Source organism: Tauraco erythrolophus, chromosome 4 (genome assembly GCF_009769465.1).
Source record: "Tauraco erythrolophus isolate bTauEry1 chromosome 4, bTauEry1.pri, whole genome shotgun sequence".
Taxonomy (NCBI): Eukaryota; Metazoa; Chordata; class Aves; order Musophagiformes; family Musophagidae; genus Tauraco; species Tauraco erythrolophus.
In genome coordinates, this window is record NC_141468.1 from 88,246,312 (window position 1) to 88,264,122 (window position 17,811).

The 17,811-nt window shown below is 50.4% G+C and overlaps 1 protein-coding gene across 1 annotated transcript; it reads right to left on the minus strand.

The window, feature by feature from the left end:
- Positions 1-3,173: 3,173 nt before the first annotated feature.
- On the minus strand, positions 3,174-12,831 carry MFAP5 (microfibril associated protein 5). The gene is made up of 9 exons (XM_086610852.1): positions 12,562-12,831; positions 12,101-12,163; positions 9,420-9,467; positions 8,243-8,278; positions 5,997-6,032; positions 5,184-5,219; positions 4,399-4,486; positions 3,894-3,967; positions 3,174-3,295 (listed from the first exon to the last, which is right to left on the minus strand). Exons 2-9 carry the CDS (start codon positions 12,159-12,161, stop codon positions 3,174-3,176), a joined length of 501 nt encoding a protein of 166 aa, XP_086466978.1. The 5' UTR covers positions 12,162-12,163; positions 12,562-12,831.
- Between the last annotated feature and the right edge of the window lie 4,980 nt (positions 12,832-17,811).

Genomic DNA, 17,811 nt, shown 5'->3' on the forward strand with positions numbered 1-17,811 from the left:
TTTTTACAGTCGGAGACAGGGGCTCGGCAGCGACAGCCGGGGAGAAGCGCCGATTCCAGGGACAGCGTTGTGCAGTAACCTGCACCGTGGGGTTCAGGCCAGAAGAACTATGGGATGCTGTCAGAGGCAGTTGAATGGGCGATTTGGGGCACAGCCACTTTTGTTCTGGAAATACCATCTAACTGCAGGCTTGACTGCTTGCACGTTGGGACGCTGCCTGGAGTCCCCCATGCTCTGAGCGCTCCGTGTTTTCCACCAAAACACGATGTACAGTCAGTGCCTGATGAATCGATGCAAAAAGTCAGAAATTCAATGAAAGAGAAATTTTCCTCATCTTTTTGACCCAGATGTGTAATTTTTAATGCAGTCTTCCAGTTATTCCCATTACTGAGCCAAATGGCTCTAGTGAACAAATTCCTCTTTGCTTGAGAGACAATTTGTCACAGCTCTTCTCGTGTCTCAGCCACCTTGCCCTTTTACTTGGAGATTGCAATCCTCCACCAGCAAGTCACGGCACGTGCAGGGTGGAAAGATGCATTCTCAGCACAAATCTCATGGGCTGGGAGGAGTTTTCCCTGTGCTCAGCAGCTATTGACTGTCAGGAAAATCCAGCATAGCTATCCATGGAAAAAAAAAAATGCCAAAGATAATTTTCTGTATCTCTAGAAAAAATAATGACCTCCTAGGAAGACCTGTGATTGATGAGTGAAGGGAGGGTGGCAGCTGAGGACTGGGCTCGCAGGGGATAAGGAGGTCCAAATGACAGATTTGGGCTGGGGTCAAGTCTGCCCACGAATCTGAAGGAAATACAGTTCAAGACAAATAAACCCAAACACATGGGAGTTGCCAAGAGTAAGAGGAAATAAGTTTTCTTTTAATATTTTTGTGTGCTTTATATGGACTCTAGCATTAAAACAGTGCTCTCTTGGAGAGGAGCACCTCTTCCCGTCCCCGCTGCAAGCAAGAGACAGAAAGGCTTCTCACCATTCCCCAAACCGTATGAACGTTAAGTTTCCATATACTGTACAGTAGCTATGTTATACAGTTATATATCTATATCAGCTTACATTCAACTCTAAATACAGAGTGGAGACTTGGCCCAGTCCAATGTCCAAGTGCTCCCTCGAACATCTCATCTCCATCCTACCTTCTTCCACACAGGCAAATTCCACAGGTGTCCCACCACAGAAGTCAAGGGCTACCAGTGGCTTGAATGTCTTTGAGATCAAGCTCCCAGTGCTCTCCTCTCTACAGAAACATGCAGGCACTCAGGACAGGGAAATTCCTCCATCATCCCTACTCTCATGAGCCTCAAGTACTCAAGAGGAGTATCATCCTCTGCGTAGGTGTGCTATGCCTCTATGTGTAGGATGAAATTCCAGCTACCGCATGACTTGGAATTCCATCTCCTGTATACTGGATTAATATGGAGAGATTTAGCCCATCTACGGTCAATTTTGACCTTGTATGGAACAAATCTGTGCCTGCACAGGGGTGTCTTCCCCTACACAGAGGACGCAGCCAGCTTCTTGCTGCACGCAGCAGAAATCCAAGTCCCAGGGAGAGGCTCTTACATTAATTGCTTTGCTCTCCAATTTTTGGAGGTGTCTGCTTCTGTGGAGCAGAGTGTATCATGAAGAGGGGGTGGATGTCCACTCTAGCAAACCGGCTTTCTGTTAGTTGGGAACAACGCTAGGGATCCTAGAGACAGGGTCTTGCTGATATTCCGCTGCACTAAGTTCAGTTGTTCAGCTCCGCCTCGCAGAATCACGCCGCTGAGCGTCACGTAAGGGATTAATGCACTTCAGACAGTTCTTCCCCACTCACCCTACCCAGTCTCGTCGTGAAAACTGCCCATATACCTGGTAATGTTTTCCATTTATCTGGAAAACAAAGTTCATGAGCAGACCACAGACGTTCTGTGCTACCAGGGTGAATACTATTCCCCAGGTTGGCCTGCCTCTATGCTTATACCTGCAGATATGTCTACCTCCCCACCAGCACCTGGCTCTGTGCAGGTCATCACAGCCAGAGAACCTGCAGGAAAACCCAGGGATCCCAGACAAGAATTCCTCTCCCATATCCTACTCCAGTTTGGGACTCCTTTCTGCTTTGTGCAGGAGCTCCCAAGTCAGGAGGCAGGAACTCAAGTGGAAAAGTTGAAAACAAGCTCAGCAGGTGGAGAGTGTGGAGGTAGCTAGGCCAAGACAAGTCACCAGGACAAGGTAATTAATTGCAAGTACCCAGTTCTGTGAGGACATGCAGGTTCTTTGTGGTCTCTCTTGGGCTTAGGAGCAGAGGCAGTCATGCTTACTGCTCCCTGGAACTTGCCAGGGAATGGGCATCAAGAGATTTCTTCAATGGGAAGGGACAGAATAGGGGAGAGGAGAGGAAGAGGGAGCACTCTGTTCCAATACAATCTTCTTGAGAACAATATAACACCATGCTAAATCCAGAATTCTTCCTTTCGGTAGCAGTTGTGTGTGAGGGAGGCAATGGCCTTGAGACAAAGAACTTCCCAGAGGGAGTTATAAATGATCTGCTGCCATACAGGGACAATGAGGTTTGCCTTGGGTTGGGGACAGCTCATCTTTCAGTTCCATCACTCCGCTGAGGCCAGCAGACACAGGAGGAGGCTGTGCTATCATCACACAGCAACCTCAGTGGCTCAGGAGGACCAGAGATGCTCAGGCTGTCTAACCATACCCAAACTCATACCGGTGCCACACAAGAAACCTAGGCCAGGAGTCCTGGGGCATAAAGGCTGGCACTCCTCCCCAGGAGACGCAGCTTAGGCCATCTGTACCGGTGGAGAGGACTACATCCTGCCCCCATGCTTGTCGCTCTGCAGGGGCAAAGCAAGAGAAGACGCAGCACATTTATAAGGACCTCTGGGAAATGAGCAGCTCATGGCCTGCCATAGCGAATTTGAGAGAAAGGAGTGGAGCATCCCACATCCTCCGCGACAGATTTAGAAGGTGACAACAGCCACCGTGACAAACTGGTAGAGAGGAGACTCTGGGTACTGCAGCACCTGAAGGAGAGGATGTGGGAGAAAGCAGAGAAGCAAGGAAATGGTGGGGAAATCACAAGTGAGAAGAACTTGTCTTGGGTTGTAGGTAGTGGATGATGACTTCTCTTCTCTCCCTTCCTTTTTCTCTCCTGTCGGTAGCTCACAGAGCATCAGGCCTTCTGCGCTGCTGCTCCAGGAGCTGTCTGCAAGGGAGATGCAGGGGTTGCCCGGATCGGCGGAGACGTCGAGAAGGAAGGCCAGCCAGCTGGCGACAGATCTCATCTGAAGACATAGCAGACACACACATGTTGACAGATAAGCAAAGCTTCCTTCAAACTCTTCACCACCAGAATAATTAGAGGTACATCCTTCACTGCATCTACAGGGACTGTTGGAACTGCTGAATCCTCACGCGCATGAGGCAAGTGGACGCGTCCTTAGGCTTTTATTCATTTCCTTCTGGCTTTTTTCATGTACAATACGTATTAAAATCACTCGTATTTTGCTGCAGCAAAGACTGCATAAAAAATCTGGACTGGATCCTGTTTCTGTTCATGAACAGAAATACTGAGAGTCACTCTTTAACCTCAAAGGAATGCAGCTTTGAGTAAGGGTTCTCTGGGGCTAGTAGACCATGATCAAAAAGGAGGAAGGCAGAGTTCTCATATTATGATTCTATGATTCTTGGTGGTACGATAGCTACTTTCCAGTATTTTTCATGGCATGCATGCTGGATGCAAAGCTGCATTGCATTAGAGCTCCTCCACACCAAGTCCAGGGAAACTACTACACATGGGTTGCGGTTGGGTAATTAGTTAGCTTGGAGACCCTATCAGATGGCTGCAGCTCTTCTTCTAGGCTGCCTTGTGCTAGCACTCACCTTGCATGACCTCGTTCTCCTTGCAGACGATGCGAGAGCACACCTCCTTGTTTATGACGTACATGCGACGCACGCTGAGGGATCACCAGGAACACGCCGAGGACAGTAGTGAGAGGCACAGGGACCCAAAGAAACAAAAAAGGGATGCAGGCGATGAACAAGTGTATTCACTGAAAAGGCAAATCCTAAATTTTTAGGATTAGTGAGTCTAGAACAAGGCTGTTGTCAATAGGAAAGTCATCTCTGCCAAGACTTGATGAAATGGCCAAATACCTCAAATAGGGATTACAACAGAGGGCACGTTACAGCTCCTTAGTGCTGCACAGATAATAATTATTGTGCTGTTTTAATTAATCCCCCTACAAGGAGACTCTGAGGACAGGATTCATCTCACCAACCGGTTCCCTGAGGGAACTTCTGGTCTTCAAAGAAAACAACTGCCGAACCGGACATGTCATTTCTGGAGAGCGTGTAGGGCTCTTACTGGGGACTGCTGGTTTCTCACCTGGTGACACAGAGGTAGCTGATGCACTGCTTCACCGGCTTGTGCACCGAGTACAGGCGCGTGCAGGGGAACTTTTCTTCACGACAGTCTGGGAACACACACACACACGGAGGCACGTCATCGGCAGGTGCACTCGTTCTGGCACAATTATAACTTCATCACTAAGTGCTGACCTCCAGGCTTCCAGGGAAAGCCTCTAGCCTCTGTTTTCCACCCTCTTGTGAGAGATGGGGATGGTGGAGAGAAGAGGAAAATAAGGCAGACGTTTCTCATCCCCTTGGCTCATAAAACAAAAGGAAGGGGAAGTGCAAAACGAGCCCTCTGGGAATCCTCCGTGCAGAAGGCACACGTTGTAAAGGGGGCAGACACCAATAAACAAAATGGCAAACTGTAGTCGCATGTTTAAGGCACGTGCTTCTACGAGATCTGTAATCTCACACCTCAGGATACAAATCTGGTTCCTTTCTTTTCTGGGCAATCAACTATGATGGGTTTTCTTGCGTTTCCCTTTGCAGTGCCAGGTCGTGGCCACTGAAAACGACAGAATGTTGACCCAGCGTGTCTGGTCTGGTGATCTGCCAATTCCTCCCCTCCTGGGCTTCCCACCCAAGGGAAGACCTCGGCTTCCACCGCTGCCACTCTCCAGTACTTCTAACTCAAGGAACAGCGTGAAGGGAATTTTCCAGGAGACGAAGCTCAGTGCTTGGCCAATATCTGCCTGGAGAGGTAACAGGGTGAGGGAACGTGGGTCTGGGAGGGGGTGCATGGAGCAAACTTAAACATACCTGATGAAGCCGTCGTGGTTTCACTGTCAGACTGAACTGGAAGACAGAGGGTAGCAAAGTTAGTGTGATTTCCCATGATTCCTTCCTAGGCATCAGCTTACTCCAGTAACATAACTGGAGAGCTCTTTAAAGAGCACTCCATTGTAACTTCTGATGTGGAAAAGATTTCACTGTTACTGATCTGAAAGCATAAGAGAAGGTACAAATCCGATACGAATCTAGTGCCAGCTACCATCAACAAGGCTAAAAACCTGCCCAGGCTTTCCCATAAAGCATTACCACTACTGTCCAAAGTTACACTGGAAGGGCATCTGATTTGTAACTCAAAAGGTTGGGTAAATGTCTTTAGCTGCTCTAATTGCCTTCCATCTAGACAAGAAGTGAAGGAGCCTGTGACTGCATCTTCCTGAGGAACAGTGACTCCATTCCCAGACTGCTGGTTCTTTAACGTCCATGACAAGGGGCCAAAAGGGGGTCCGTTTGTCGTTCCCTCTGATAAAGCAACCCACCTGTACCACAGGAAACCAGGACATTTTATTATTTACCCAGTGACACACTGGAAAGGAACTGGGAAGACTGGCTGCCAGGCGCAAGTTTTCATCAGCAGTTACAGAGGACTTGTGCTTCTTCTTACTGCCATAGTGTCAGCCAGAAGCACAGACAAAACAGATGGGCGTAGAGAGAAGTCTTTTGGGTGTCGGGGCCATGGTCAGGGGCAGTCAGGGAAGGCAGGATTCTGGGTGTGCAAGGGACTGGGCGAGGAGAGGGAAAAGGGGTCTGCAACATCTGGCTGTGAACTGAGAACAAACTCACCAGGACTAAGAAGCACGGGTGGTGTGACAGCTGCAGCTGGAAAAAAGAGATGTTCTGAAAGATGGTAATTTGAGCTTTCAGCTTCTTTCCTACTCCCACAGTTCTGCCGATGGCTCACCACTCCTGACCAGTAGCCATCCCACATCTGGTTCATAGACAACACTGATCACGATGTTATCTGACTTCTCAGAGCAACTGCAGGCTTTCCCTTTGAATACACTGGGTGTCCTAGAGCTGATGGGACGCTGTAGAGCAGTGATGGGTCCCATGGCACATTCCTTGTGAAGAGTTTCTTCTTGATCCCTCAACAATAAGTGTTTTGAAGCCAAAGTCTGCTGTAAAGGCTTCACATTGAGTCTTTTCAGGTTTAGATGTAGGTTAGCCACGGCCAGTTCAATCCGGACACCAAGTCTTATCTACTCTTAGTAGGTCGAGAGAGGTTCTCCTCCTCCTCTACTCTTCCCTGGTGAGGCCACATCTGGAATATTGTGTCCAGTTCTGGGCCCCTCAGTTCAAAAAGGACAAGGAACTGCTGGAGAGATTCCAGCACAGGGCCACAAAGGTGATGAAGGGAGTGGAGCATCTCCCTTCTGAGGAAAGGCTGAGGGAGCTGGGTCTCTTCAGCTTGGAGAAGAGGAGACTGAGGGGGGACCTCATTAATGTTTATAAATATGGAAAGGGTGACTGCCATGAGGATGGAGCCAGGCTCTTCTCAGTGGCATCCAATGACAGGACAAGGGGAAATGGATATAAGCTGGAACACAGGAGGTTCCGCTTAAACATGAGGAAGAACTTCTTCCCAATAAGGATAACAGAACACTGGAACAGGCTGCCCAGAGAGGTTGTGGAGTCTCCTTCTCTGGAGATGTTCTAAACCCGCCTGGACGTGTTCTGGTGTGATCTGGTGTAGGTGGTCCTGCTCCAGCAGGGGGATTGGACTAGATGATCCTTTGAGGTCCCTTCCAATCCCTAACATTCTGTGATACTCTCCTACAGACTGTCAGGTCTCATACACTGAACACGAGACTGACACGGGTTGCTTTCACCTCCCATCCCCACTAGGAAGATCGTGCGCCTTGCATATACAATATTGTCCTTCCATGTTTCTCCTCCAGTGCTGTCTCATGACACCTGGTCAGCTTGACCCACAATACTCTAGCCAGCTGATGAGCAGAGTCCCAGGGCAGAGGAGAGACTGTGGAACTGCTGTTCTGGAGGACAGGACACCACTCTCAGATGAGCTCTCCTACGCACACAACATAGTTCCCAGCAACAGCCAAGCACTGCTGCTGCCTCTCCTTTGTCTTTTGAACCGTATCATCAACCAGATGTGTTCTCTCTCTCCCTGCCCTGCCTGGTGTCCCCACCACCTCAGAGGGATGCGTTTGAGAGACAGAAACCATCGCCGAGGCCAGCGGTGCCGGATTCAAAACAGGACTCGCCCAGAAAAAGTGGGAAGCCTCCTTCTTGAGCCTCCGGCCTTCTCCTCCATAGACCATTGTGAGTACAGCAGGATTAGTCTGTCTTGCAAATGCACACACTCCCATCAGCTCTGTGTCCTTCTCCTGGGCCTATCTCCAGAGCAAGGCTTGGCTCTGCGAGGAGGTAGATGGCATGCTGCAAGTGCTCATCTTCAAGTGTCCTCCATCTACCCTGCCTTTCGCGTACGCTTTGCTGCCCTCCAGTGACATAGCCGCAGGCACGGCAGGGAAGACTACGAGAAGAACAGTATTTCCACCTCCCCATCCCACCACTGCTCAGTACTTTATTACTGTCTTCTTTTTTTTTTGGCCACCTCTGTCTCCTGAGCACTCACGCATGGCTGCCAGCTGTCAGCAGACACACACGCAACCCATATCCCCGTGCTGCCCAGTTAACTGGTGGACCTGACCAATTTCTGTCCCTCATCACCTAGTTTCTTCCTTCCTGCAACTTCCTCCGGAAGCCTAGGCTGCGTGACCTTCGGATTTCACGGCTTTCTGCAGCGCAAACAGCTGCGGAGAGCCCTGGTACACCAGCTGAGATTGGCATTTCCTTGGAGAACAGGCCATTAAGCCCCCCGAAATTCACCTCTCTCCGCAGAAAGGACTTCCAGATAGCCATACATGCTGGAAGAGCACTGCTAGATGTCAAAAGTGGGGAAGAGATGTTTCTGAGCACAACGGGTAATTTCTGGAGCTATCTAGGCAGGAATAAAGGTAAAAAGGGGAAAAGGAGCTTGAAGTTGCCAAGAGATAGGAGCTTACCGGCGGTGCTGATAAGAGAGTCGGTGCTAACTTCACCTGGAAAAGAGAGAATGTCCTTGAGAGAGCTTGCCTTTACTTTGTGGTCCCTTACATAGCCATAGCTAGCTTGAATTACCTCGGGGGCCACCACGGCAGGCTCATGAGACTCTGGGAACCAACCCAGTAAATACATAAACACAGCACCACCATCCCACCCATATCCACCTCCCTTTTCAGTGGCTGGCCTGGGACTGCATTTCCTAGTGCCCATGTTGCATCAACCCTTATTGAGCTCTGGATTCATATTCCAACTTCTCAGATATGGCCGCCGTGGGCACCTCGATGGGCAAGAAACATCTGAAACGAAGGCGCTGATGGTTCCCGCAGCAGTAGGACGGACAACCGAGGCACCCACTGCAGAGAAGGAGGGAGGCAACTCCAGAACCTTGTCTTGACTGCAGGAATTCATCAGCAGCTGAGTTTCTTTGAAAGGTAACCAATGGCAAAGCTGGGGTAGGTATGATGAAGGGATAAAGGGTGAAGGAAAGGGAATCTTGGTGGACACGTTTTGGACTGGCTTCTGAACAGATTTCTGGGAAGCCCTGGGTATTGCACAGGACAGGATCATAGCTGGGAGATGCCTGATGGCTTAGCCAGAGGCTCCAGCTTGAAGAAAAGGCAGGCCTTTGTGGTGCTGAAGTATGATGCAAACATACTTTCATTGTATCTTACCATGTCACAGAAATGGAAAAAGGTCCAGAGGGATAAAAAAATTCACCCCCAACACCGCAGTCAGCAAGAAGACCAGTCAATATTCTTTCTCAATGGCCTCACTGCTAAAGCACCATGCCACTTGTGCACCCTTTTCTTGAGATTTTCCTGAGTAGAGTTGCCCGGGCATCTCACGGCTGAAGAGTTATCAGCTCCCATGGATCTCCCACAGCCCTTGACTGGGAACATAACTTCATGGCTTCAGCTAAGCGTTCCGGACCCCAACACTACTGAATTATTTGTAAAGAACACACAACACTTAGCAGGTTGTCTTGGAGTGCTTGTTTAATCTTCGCGGAAAGGCAAGCTCACCCCATCGGAGGCAAGGAAACAAAGAAGAGCATTTGCAATAAACCAGGCTGCAACTACACAGGACAACTGGGCCACCCCAGCAGCCTTTAGCACATAACATGCCTGTAATACTTACCAGTTGCACTTTCCAGTTCTTGCCCATTGACCACCCATGGAAACCAGTCTGCAAAAGAAGAAGAGAGGGAAGTGAAGAAAGGACAGAGAGAGGGATTTCTATAGTCTGCAGGCTTTGTGGTATTTTTTTTGAAATGCTTATCTGTTCAGGAGACACCACTGCCCTCTGCTGAAGCGAGAAATCATCTCTCTGCCGCAGCCTCCACTGCTGGCTGGGTTTGTTCTCAAAGACTTGTGGATACAGCGGGTCCTGATCCCACCCCTGCTGCATCCACGAGGGTCAAAGGCCAGGCACAGGGACAAGATAGTAAATACCTCTAGATCTGCTACTGGACTTTGCATTTCTGAAACCCCATTTGATGCGTTTTGAAAGCAAATTGCACGTTGCCTCCCTGTTCTGGAGGTTGGTCAAAATCCCTACCTCCGTTTTAAAAGAGGAAACTGAGTCGTGGAAATTATTTGCCTGGATTGAGTCATTGTCACAGTAAGAAACAGACTGTAGGTCTTGTAGCTCCTTAGGCAAACAATTTTCTGGTCCATCGTCCTGCCTGGGTATGGATCACAGAGCAGAAGATCTTTCCCCTCTCAGCCCCTGAACGCACTGGAGAGGGAGAACAGGGAAGGTTTGGCTGTGCATGCTGCGTGGAAAAGGAGAAATTGAAACTGAGCTAGACTGTTCGGTTGTCCAAACATCAAGGGTGAGAGAGCTGCTTCCTACTGCAGCCAGGAATAGGAAAATATTTCCTGCTAGCCACAGCGGAGGGAAACGTCTGCATAGCTGGGGTGAGATGAAGGAAGGAGTTGGCAGGAAAAACCCAATGATCTGGGGCACTGCAGGGACGAGCCCAAACAACAGTACAACCTGCTACATCCTACTGAACTCAACCTTTAGCCTTCTGCTCTCAGAGAGAGGGGCTAAAAACCATCGAGCCCGGAGCTTTCGTCTCAGCCCTTCCTCATTCCCAGAGCAGTCCCCCTGCAGGCTGCCAAGGGACACTTGGGACCCCTGTATGATCCTGCTCCGCAGCGTTACAGGAGTCGCTGGACCCTGCTGTCCCCTTCCCTACCCCGCTGCCAGCAAGGGCTCGGCTGCTGGTGACCCACACAGGGAGAGGGAGATGTGGGTAACAACTCCAGTGCACAACGCAGCCCAGCCCAGAACTTCCCCAGCTCTGGCTAATCTCTGAACAGTAAGAGTTTGAAGGAGTAGAGGAGAAAAAGGCTATTGAACACTTGCTCATTTATTTCTGGTGCAAAAGGAAGGACACAAACTCTGAAACCACTGGCCAGCACTGCCAGGAAACAGGAGTCATACGGAAAAAGGGGAGAGCCTCCCCTCCTTTTTTCTAACTTTGAAAAATCAGCTTTTCTAGCCTTTTTTTTTTTTTTTTTTCTCCCTCCTAGGAGGTAACTAGAAAACTGGTCCAAATCTAAAACAACAGGACATAGTGAAGTGAAACCTTTGTATACGAAGAGAGAAGACACAAGAGGTCTAATTCACCGAGTCTGTAGCTCACCCAAACCAAAAGAGACAATGAGAGACCAGCTAGTGATTCCTGTTGTTTTCCAAGTTAAAACAAAAAATTCCAGAAATGCTATAACAAAATACACAAAACTAAGAAATCTTCCTTTCAGGCCTCCTTCATGCATCATTAAAACCACAGCCTTTTTTTTTTTTTTCCCCTCTAACTTTGTAGGCCACCTACCAGCTTGTCTCTGGGATGCCTTTGCTCCCTGCTTCACAAACATGACATCTTCTACTGTGCAACTTTACAGGAAAAAAGTGCTGTAGGGAGCAGAAACAGGCTTCAGCATGAGGGAAGGACGGAGGAGAATAGATTGGAATGACCTAGTGTGAACGTGATAGGTGCAGTCATCTGTCTCCTACATACAGTCTTTCCTGGGCGACACTTTTTCCTTTCACTGGAATTAATCTTCTCTTGCTGTCTGTCCTGAGTCTTCCAGCTATAATGTCTGATGCTGCCCTCTTGTTTTGGTTGGGTTTTTTAACAAATTTGATCCCACCTGACTTTTTGCCAAAGTTTTGATCCCACCTGACTTTTTGCCAAAGTTTTGATCCCACCTGACTTTTCGCCAAAGTAACTCCAAGCAAACAAAAAAGTGGAGCAACAACACGGAAAAACAACAACAAAAGCAGAGAGTGGATTGCACTAGGGAGGTGAGGTTTCTCAAACCAGCTGTACAAAGAACTGCAAAACCTCCTGGCAGCTGCGTGGCCTGGAATGGGGCCATTCCAGCAGACACCGCTAGTGACAGCAAATGTTGCACAACTATGACAGCACAAGTTTTGTGGAGCACTGGGAAATGCTCTGCAGATGATGCAAACTCAGGTGGGACAGCAGTCTGCAGTAAACCCTCTTTCTCAACTCAACCGGGCTGTTTTGCTTACCCAAACATCCCTGCAGTGGAGGCTGTGGACCTCTGTCTCATGCGACTCCCAGTACTTACTGGAGAGCAGACACATATGGGAACCAGTTCCCAGTTTCTAAATTTTTCCTTACAACCCTATACCCACCACGCTCTTCCTGCTCAGTCCTTCCCCCCTCACTCTCCATCTACATGTCTCTGCCTTTCTCCTTAGGTCATTGCACACTAGCCTGAGTAGGAAACTCCATGGTGCCAGGGTGGAGAAGAAATCCTCCCCCTGGTGCAAGGACTCACCAGCTGGGGACAAGGAGAGTGTGAAGAGACACAACAGTATAGAGGCTCCAGAGGTCTTCATCCCTGCAGAGTGGAGGAGAGAGAGGAGTCAGAGGAAAACCAAGGCAGGAACAGGGATACCCTCCCCTATCCAGCACAGAAACTATTTGCTTGCTGCCTCCATTTCCCTCTCAAGACCACTTGGGTCTTCCCAGCCTCCCTCCCACCTGTCTCCTTCCTAATCTGCCCAGTCCCCCAGGTATTTCGGAAACGTTTTGGACTGAACATATAACTCCAGCTGCTTTCGTCCTCCTTCCACCTCCTTTCTCCAGTCTTTTCTCACCCAGGTGGCTAAGCACCCCTCCCCGCACACAACTCCAGCATGCAAAGAAAACTTTCCCTTTGTTTGTCCCTCCACTCTCTTCTACTTTTCAATTACCCAGAGGAGCACTGGGAGGACAGATCGGGTCCCCATCACTTACTGCAGCCCCCGGTCTCCGCTCCCTTCAGCAGCAGACGCTCCGTCTTTCCCTTTCAGTGGTCCCCCCCACTTTGGCTAGTGGGTAAATCTCATGCAGCCCCACCCAGAACACGTTCTCCTTTGGGTTGTCTTCAAAATCACGATTTTTTTTGGGGGAAAAAAAAAAAAAAAAAAGAACGAACAAGGAGAAGCCAGCGAGATGGTGGGACGTGGTGTCATCATGCGTCTGGAATGAGGGGGGGGAGCGCGGAGCAGCAGCCCACACCCTCATTCCAGAGTTTATTGTCCTCCGCAGGGAGCCGCTCCTCCCATTCCCGCGGGATGGCCCGGCACGGCCCGCGTTCCGCGGCCGCGTCCCGCTCCGCATGCCCGCCCCGCAGCCCCTCTCCCCTCCTGGCACCGCGCAGCGGGCCCCGCTCCCCGTGCCGCTCCTCCGGGCGCTGCCCGGCTCCGGCGCACGGGCACGGCCCGCAGCCCCGCTGCCCGCAGCCCCGCTGCCCGCCGGGGCGCGCTCGGCTCGGTGCGGGGCCGGGAGGCGCCCGCCGCCCCCGGGGCTCCTCCGGCCGCCGCGGCTGCGGGGCTCGGCGCCGGGCGGGGGGCGCCGGGACCGGGGGGAGCGGGCGGGGGGGAGCGGGACCGGCACCCCGCGGCGGGCGGCGGGCGGCCAAGGGCTGGCAGCGACGGTGGTGACATCAGCCCGCGGGCTCGCGGCGGGGCGGGGCCTCCCGGTGGGATGGGGTGGGGTGGGGTGGGATGGGGATGGAGATGGCATGGGGATGGGGATGGGAATAGCATGGCATGGGGATGGGGATAAGAATGAGGATGGGATGGGATGGGATGGAATGGGATGGGATGGGATGGGATGGGGATGGAGATGGCATGGGGATGGGGATGGGAATAGCATGGCATGGGGATGGGGATAAGAATGAGCATGGAATGGGATGGGATGGGATGGAATGGGATGGGATGGGATGGGATGGGATGGGGATGGGGATAAGAATGAGGATGGCATGGGATGGGATGTGATGGGATGGGGATGGAGATGGGATGGAGATGGGATGGAGATGGGATGGGGATGGGATGGAGATGGGATGGAGATGGGATGGAGATGGGATGGAGATGGGATGGGGATGGGATGGGGATGGGATGGGATGGAGATGGGATGGAGATGGGATGGAGATGGGATGGGATGGAGATGGGATGGGATGGGGATAAGAATGAGGATGGGGATGGGGACGGGGATAAGAATGGAAATGGGATGGGGAGGGGATAGGTTGGGATGGGGATGAGGATAGGATTGGAATGGGGATTGGAATGGGAATGGGGATGGGATGGCATGGAGATGGAGATGGGATGGGGATGGAGATGACAGATGGAGAATATGGCAACCAGTCATTATTACCCAGCTGGATTGAGTTGAATATAATGAGCTACTAATTAACTAATCAACTCAAGGTACCGACCCTGCCTACAAGAGGCAGGCCATTTCCTCCTGGCTGTGGAAGATGCAACAGCGTCCTTAGTGCTGCAGCTCAGGCTGGTGAGCAACATCTGGTGACCCTGACATGATACATCCATGAGATCCTGGGAAGCCCTGACTCCCTTGCTGGAGCCGAGAGCCCGAGCCAAAAGAGCTGGAGCCGGAGCCAGGAGCCCGAGCAAGAGTCCTTCGGAGAAGAAGGTAAAGCTGCAAGCTCCGATGTGGTATTTGCGGGAGGGAAGTGTGCTGGAGTTGGATGAATGGACTGGGTCTCTGCTCACCATAAAGCCTTCGTGAAAACAAAAATGGTAAAACAAAAAGGGGGAATTATGGCATCCAGTCATTATTAGCCAGCTGGATTGAGTTAAATATAATGAACTACTAATTAACTAATCAACTCAAGGTACTGACCCTGCCTACAAGAGGCAGGCCATTTCCTTCTGGCTGTGGAAGATGCAAGAGCATCCTTGGTGCTACAGCCCAGGCTGGTGAGCAACAGGAGAATGGTTTGGGGAATCCTCTCAGGTCTTTGGTTTCTTCTAGAAGTCTCCATGGCAGTATGTTTGGGCTACAGCTTTCCATTTAGCTTGGTTTGGGTTTTGTTTTCCTCCATGTCTCTGTGTTGTCATTGAAATCTCTGGAAAAAAACCTGGAAGACTGTCCCCTCCACCAGCTGCCCAGTGTGGGTAGACCATTTGTGCTGGCAGCACTTCTCCATTTGGAGAGCTTGGTGCAGATGGGGGGATGCTCGTGGTGATGGAATCACTGGCTGGGAAACAGTTCAGCACTTCATACACCAGGCAAGGCGCGGTGCCGTACTGGAAGCACCCTGCTGCTCTTACTGGCCACGGACACGGGAGGGAGGTGCAGCACACTGCCATGCATGGCCCCGTTCTTCCTCTTGCAGGTCCAAGTGTGTTCTGCAAGAGATGTGGCTCTGTGTCTGCAGGCTCTGATCTGCTGTGAAGGCTCCCCTCTTAGCTCTCCTGTTTGGCAGTGCACTGGATCCGCACCTCTTTAACCGTCTTGCTTCTTGGGATGGAAGAGAATCCTGCTGTTTTTCCCCCTTCCTTGCCCCACAACATTGACAAAGCTAGTTGGACAGCCCTCACGGCTGGCAGATATGAAAAATTAACATCCTTCTGCACCTTCCCTTCTCCTTCATGTTGCTGTCTTCTGCTTTGCACGCAGCCGTCCTGGTCCTGCGCAGGGTAACGTGGGGACATCTACAGCAGATGACTCAAGGTGAAGCACTCTCCTCTCTAGAAACTCAGGTCGGTGCCACAGCACGGTGTGAAGGAGAACTGTGCCGCAGTCTAGCGCGGGTGACTCACAAGGCAAACACTTCCGTGCGTATATTCCCTGAAGCTGCACTGACCCCAGTGCCTGCAGGAGCTTACCTAAGATCAGCTGCAGTGATAGTGATTCAGCAAAAAAGTTCTCCTCCATCCGAGTCAGGACCGATGGCATTACCTTACCAGGGATGCCACAGCGATGGTGGCGTGGTGTTTTGGATGAGGCACAAAATCTTCCTTCCTAGAAATTAAAGTCTCCTGATGCTTTTCAGCCCAGATATTACTGCATCTCAGCAGCCAGGTGAGTGATCTTGGGGCACATTATTTGTAAAGGTCTCAGGGAGGTGCTTAAATGGCAGCTGATTTCTCTCTTTCCCTCTGTCTCCGTGGCCTACGTGTACCCTCATGGTAACTGGGTCTTGTGTTACATCTGAGCGATGAGAAATTAATGAACTGCTGTGAGATGTTTGAATGCATCGTTTCAATAATGCAGCACCACCAGCCGTGTGAATCGGGGCTGAAACGAGTTTTCTTGGCACCCGCGCTGCTGACGGGCTCCTCTAATGTCTGAGGTCTGGCACCATCCTGCAGTTGTTCCACTGGTGGTGTTGAGGCCGTCAGTGGGAAGGGACATGAGATCAAGGCCTGCTCCATCTGCCACCAGTTTTGGGAGGTTGACATTTGACTTTGTGTCTAACCCATTGTAGAAGTGGGAACACTGCAAGGTACAGGAGCCTGGACATGATCCACCTCTTTTTGAGTGATGGTCATACTTTCTGCTGTCCCATCTACAAGAGTAAGGAGTTGTTCACCCCTTTATTTCCAGGCCAGTGCTTAGAGGACAGGCAGTCTTGCAGTCTAAAACACCCTAAGGGAATCCATGAAACTTATCCATGAAACTAATACCTGCTCAGCTCCTTCCAATCAGTTCAACATTTGTGAAGAGTTGAGCACGAGAAGAGGCAGTCAGTGGGCTCTTTGCTGGTCGGTTGGTGATTTGGCAATGTGTTTCAGGCTTCTTATGGCCAAGAAGGCTACAGTGAGAAGTTGTCAGGACGTTCCTTCTTCCCTCGCTATGCTTTGGGATCTCCTTCTCTGCTCTTTCTGCAGTTCTTACAATCACAAACATCCTTCCTTTCTGGTCCTTCGTACTGTCTGAGGGCCTTCCTAGAAATTAAAGTCTCCTGATGCTTTTCACCCCAGATATTACTGCATCTCAGCAGCCAGTATTACTGCATCTCAGATCCCTCCTGGCTGTTTCACATGTCCCTCAGCACTCCCCTTTCTCCAAGCAGTTGACCTCAAATACAGCTTCTCTTGGGGCACTTCTTCTAAAACTGCTGTCTCAGGAAGACAGGTAACACTTTAAGCTTAATAAATATATAAATCCCTCCTATACGCTCTGTTATGTGCGTCCATATAGACTTTGGACCAGAGAAACACCAGTTGTAATTCAACTGGAGCAAGCTTTCCATAGGGACAAGACTGTGGCCATGAGTTAAAACACCAGTAAAGACATGATGGATTCCTCCTCCCCTTCTCCCATCTCTTCTGGACATCACAAACCCTGGAGCAGAGTCAACAGCATCGATCCTCCTGTTACATCGTGCCAGTTGTGCACCAGGACTGGCTAAAGAAGTCACTGCTATAAGCAGAGAGGTGTCTTACACCTACACAGGGAGGTTCCCCAGAGCCGGTCCGGCAGAGATAAGTCACAGCTGAGCTTTCCAAACAATACAGTATCTGCCTCACTTGAGGTCCAGCCCTTTGTGCCATTTCATTGTTTTTTAGTAGTCCTCCAAGGTGGAACAGGTTTTGGTAGTTTTGCCTACTCTAACGGTCCAAAACTACGAGTAGTGCCCCGCCAGCTCTTCCCTCGAGCAGATCAGCTTCAAAAATCACACCCTGAAGGGGCTACAGCAACAGTAAAATAAAATAAAATGAAGTGTTGTGTTGTAAAATAGGATGCCCTATAAGCTTTTAAACATAATCAGGGAAAGGGGCAAAAGCAGCAACTTTAAAAGTGATTTGGTTTAAATACTGTAACACTTAGAAAAAGATCTATTGTCAAGGTCTTTTTTCAAACTTTTCATATTTTGGCTACATCCAAAATATGTGAACTGTTGAAGTCCTTTTCAGTGTCAGCATGGACAGCACTTACTCTGCTTCTGAAAGGATGTGAGAAAGGAGAAGAGCAATTGTATGGCAACCAATCGTTATTACCCAGCTGGACTGAGTTGAGATAATGAACTAATTACTAATCAACTCAAGGTACCGATGCTGCCTACAAGAGGCAGGCCATTTCCTCCTGGCTGTGGAAGATGCAACAGCATCCTTGGTGCCGCAGCCCAGGCTGGTGAGCAACAACTGGTGACCCCGACGTGATACATCCATGAGACCCTGGGAAGCCCCAACTCCCTCGCCGGAGCTGAGAGCCCCAGCCAAAAGAGCCGGAGCCAGAGCTGGAGCCAGGAGC

Coding starts and splice junctions, on each gene's coding strand:
- MFAP5 (XM_086610852.1), bottom strand. CDS start 12,161: ATGAAGACCTCTGGAGCCTCTATACTGTTGTGTCTCTTCACACTCTCC. Junction 3,968..4,398: donor AGCTACCTCTGTGTCACCAG/GTGAGAAACCAG, acceptor GTGATCCCTCAG/CGTGCGTCGCATGTACGTCA. Junction 3,296..3,893: donor GGAGAACGAGGTCATGCAAG/GTGAGTGCTAGC, acceptor CTATGTCTTCAG/ATGAGATCTGTCGCCAGCTG.